The sequence below is a fragment of the Monodelphis domestica genome, chromosome 2 (genome assembly GCF_027887165.1).
Source record: "Monodelphis domestica isolate mMonDom1 chromosome 2, mMonDom1.pri, whole genome shotgun sequence".
Taxonomy (NCBI): Eukaryota; Metazoa; Chordata; class Mammalia; order Didelphimorphia; family Didelphidae; genus Monodelphis; species Monodelphis domestica.
Genome location: NC_077228.1, coordinates 471622543 through 471625753, shown reverse-complemented (window position 1 = coordinate 471625753; position 3211 = coordinate 471622543). Strand labels below are relative to the sequence as shown.

At 37.4% G+C, this 3211-nt stretch overlaps 1 protein-coding gene across 2 annotated transcripts; it reads right to left on the bottom strand.

The window, feature by feature from the left end:
- Nucleotides 1-670: 670 nt before the first annotated feature.
- On the bottom strand, nucleotides 671-1292 carry LOC100029733 (peptidyl-prolyl cis-trans isomerase FKBP1A-like). 2 transcript variants are annotated; one of them, XM_007485045.3, is made up of 2 exons: nucleotides 881-1292; nucleotides 671-799 (listed from the first exon to the last, which is right to left on the bottom strand). In XM_007485045.3, the coding sequence occupies exons 1-2, from the start codon at nucleotides 1146-1148 to the stop codon at nucleotides 762-764; spliced, it is 306 nt and encodes a 101-aa protein (XP_007485107.1). In that variant the 5' UTR covers nucleotides 1149-1292; the 3' UTR covers nucleotides 671-761. The 2 variants fall into 2 exon arrangements, with proteins under 2 accessions (XP_007485107.1, XP_001372306.1); XM_001372269.4 differs by having other exon boundaries at nucleotides 671-1289.
- Between the last annotated feature and the right edge of the window lie 1919 nt (nucleotides 1293-3211).

Genomic DNA, 3211 nt, shown 5'->3' with positions numbered 1-3211 from the left:
ACTGGGCTTCCATTGTGCCAAAAATTTCTACAAACAGCACCTTTAACTTAACAATCAATTCAAGTTCTTGTAATCTAGGTATTAGTAGATTTTTAAGTCTTCCAAATTCATTAGAAAATCATAAGTTGGAAAGAAGGTCAGGCATCAACAAAGCAAGTGTATATTGACCCTATTGACACCAAGGATCACATCCAATAATGCATTAATAATTTCTGCATTTAAAAGGTAGATTCTTTATAAAGAAAGGGGAAAATGGAGGATTGGGTTTTTGAAGCAGCTTCTCTTTTCCCACCTTTGTTTTGAATAGGGCACCTGATGGCTCCAAAGAAATCATTCAAAATGGAGAATATGTCAATCTTCAATAGCTCTTCAATCTGCCATGACTACAGCAGCAGCAAAACTATTTTTACACAAATTTCATCCCCCCAAAAAGAGGCAAAGATTTTGCCTGTCCACACAATTCTTATTCTAATATTAACCAACCTGTGTGCTGTTAATGCTTGACCATACATATAATCTTAAAACTATGTTCAAAAAAATTTCAGTTTAAATTTAGATCCCCCCCAAAAAAAGGCTAGTGACCTGACAAATTGAGGTTCATGTGTGTGTATAGATAAACCATGTGTACAAGGAAGGAAGATTTGGAAGAAATGCCAAATAACACATTCAATAAGTGTATATATTTATATAATGAATATGGTAAAACATCAAAGAAAAGCTCCATAAAAAAAAAAAATCTTGTGCTTCTTGAAGCTGAGACTCTAGATTCTGCCTTCTGTCCAATTCAAGAAATCTGGCTCTAGGGAAAGAAACCACTTCTGTCATTCCAATTTTATGAGTTCCACATCAAAGATGAGAGTAGCATTTGGTGGAATAGTACCTGGGTGACCAGTGGGACCATAGGCATAGTCCGGAGAGATGGTCATTTTTGCTCTCTGGCCCAAACTCATCTGGGCGACGCCTTCTTCCCAGCCTCGGATCACCTCCTGTTTGCCCATCACAAACTTGAAGGGTTTATTTCTGTCACGGGAGGAATCAAACTTTTCTCCATCTTCAAAGATCCCAGTGTAGTGCACCACGCAGGTCTGGCCACGTTTGGGGTAAGTGCGTCTGTCTCCGGGGTAGATGGTCTCCACCTTCACTCCCATTCTGGCCCGCTTTTGACTGGTGCGGGGTCGTTGCTCCACTGGACACCAGTACAGTGAAGGAGCTGGGCGGGTCTAACGGCAAACGCCACCTCCAGGGCTGCTCCCATAGGGTAGGGGGCAGACTGGCTCGAGCAGCTCCCAGGCAGCTCTTTTCTCCATCCCTCGCGCTGCAACCGTCCAAGCACGCTAGCGTGCATTGTATGTCCCTACCCTGCTATGAGAGTATTTCCTTAAAACTTTGGAGATGGTGGGGCAAAGACAAATGTGAAGGAGACAGGAATGTAAATGGGCACAGATACAGCTTGATGTTGCTATCCTCCCCTGTCATGCACAAGGAATCTTGAAACTCATCAGAAATCGGTAAAACAAGCACCCACATTTTCCCTTGGAGACGAGACTCCTATACCACCTTATTTTCTGTACTCTTTCTTTAACCCTAAATTATATAAATAATGTCATGTAGATGTCTCACATCATCTTCAGAGTTTGTTCCAAAAGCAGTCCCTTCATTCATATTGAGTAATATAAATGTTGACCCACATACCATTAGATTGTAAAGTCCTTGGCCTTCCCCCCCCCCTTTTTTTATCCCTAACACGTACCTGCATGTAGTAGAATTTTAATAAAAATGCTTAATGTTTGTCTGACTGACTGACTGGTATTGTGCTGAGCATCATATACCTTAGGGCATCTGATCCATACTTTCAAAGAATCTATACTAAATTCCCTTGTATCAAAGCTGTGATCTAATGACAAAGGATCTAGCATATAAGCCCCGTCTTAAATTCATTTCATGTTTATTAAACAAATCAAGAAATGGGTTACATTTTTGCTCTTCCCACAAAAATCACAAATAATTGGTAGCAAATGCTATTCCACTTACATTTCCCACTGTTATGATACTAGAGAAGAAATAGAATCAGGTGGTCTTGCTGTGATGTTGTTACAAAGAAATGAGCAATTATCATTTCTCTCCAGTAGCTTTCTGTGAAACAATAATTGCTCATTATGCTCTACAAATAATACAGTGATCCTAATGAATTAACGGGAAGTTGGGTTGGAAATTTTTATTACTCTAAAATCAGTTTTGTTTTGTTTTCCCAAGTATATTCCATTTGGAAATATGACCATCTCTCAATATGCTTGGACTTGATTTTAGGTAATTATTTTAATTATTAATTTGTAAGCATAAATAATGTTCTCTTTCTGTAGATTCTCTTCAGGCTTGTTTAGAAGCCAAAAAAAAAAGGATGCTTCCAATTAGTTTCTAGTCAATGTTTCTATTTATTTCAGTTCTTAATTAATGGGCATAAAGAAAGGGCATTAGAAAAATATATGTATTCTTCTTTGCCTTAAATACATAGAAATCATTGGTTCTCTTTGTATGATGCTTTCTAAGAAGTCTGAGCTTCTAAAAATTTCCATAATGAATGGAATACTGCTTTTCCCCATTGTAATCCCTTAAGTATCTCTCTTCTATACTTCATCTTATAACAGCATATGGTACACAACACTCTTTGACAAATGACTCCCAGTCAATGTCAAGTATCATCCATCAACCTTTAAATTGCTCAACATGAATGAAGGGGCTGCTTTTGTAATAAACTTTGCATTATTCAATTTGGTTTTTCTTAAGCCTAAGATTGTCTTATTCTCTTATCCAGAATACGAAGTAATTTTTCCAGTTAGGTTAAAAAAAAAGTCTATTTAAAAATACTTGATGTTAGCATTTTAGTTAACTTACAGATTCTGTTCCTATTTTTTAACCTAAACATTTGTTCTCTTTTAAATATTTTAAATGTAATCATACATGAAACATGCAAGGAATTAAAATCAGAGTTTATCTTTCCTGAAATCCCAATATTCAGATGACATGCAGAGGGTTTGAAGTTCCAATATATGATGCTAGAGGATCCTGCTTGGTCCTGCTTGCTTCCAGCTTCCAGTTGGGCTTTTTTCTTAAGCAAAGAGAAGCAACAAATAAAGGAAATGAAGAAAAGAGAAGGCTGTTTCTCTCACACCCAATGTAGATAAGAATGCCATCCCCTCATGGAAAAGAATAA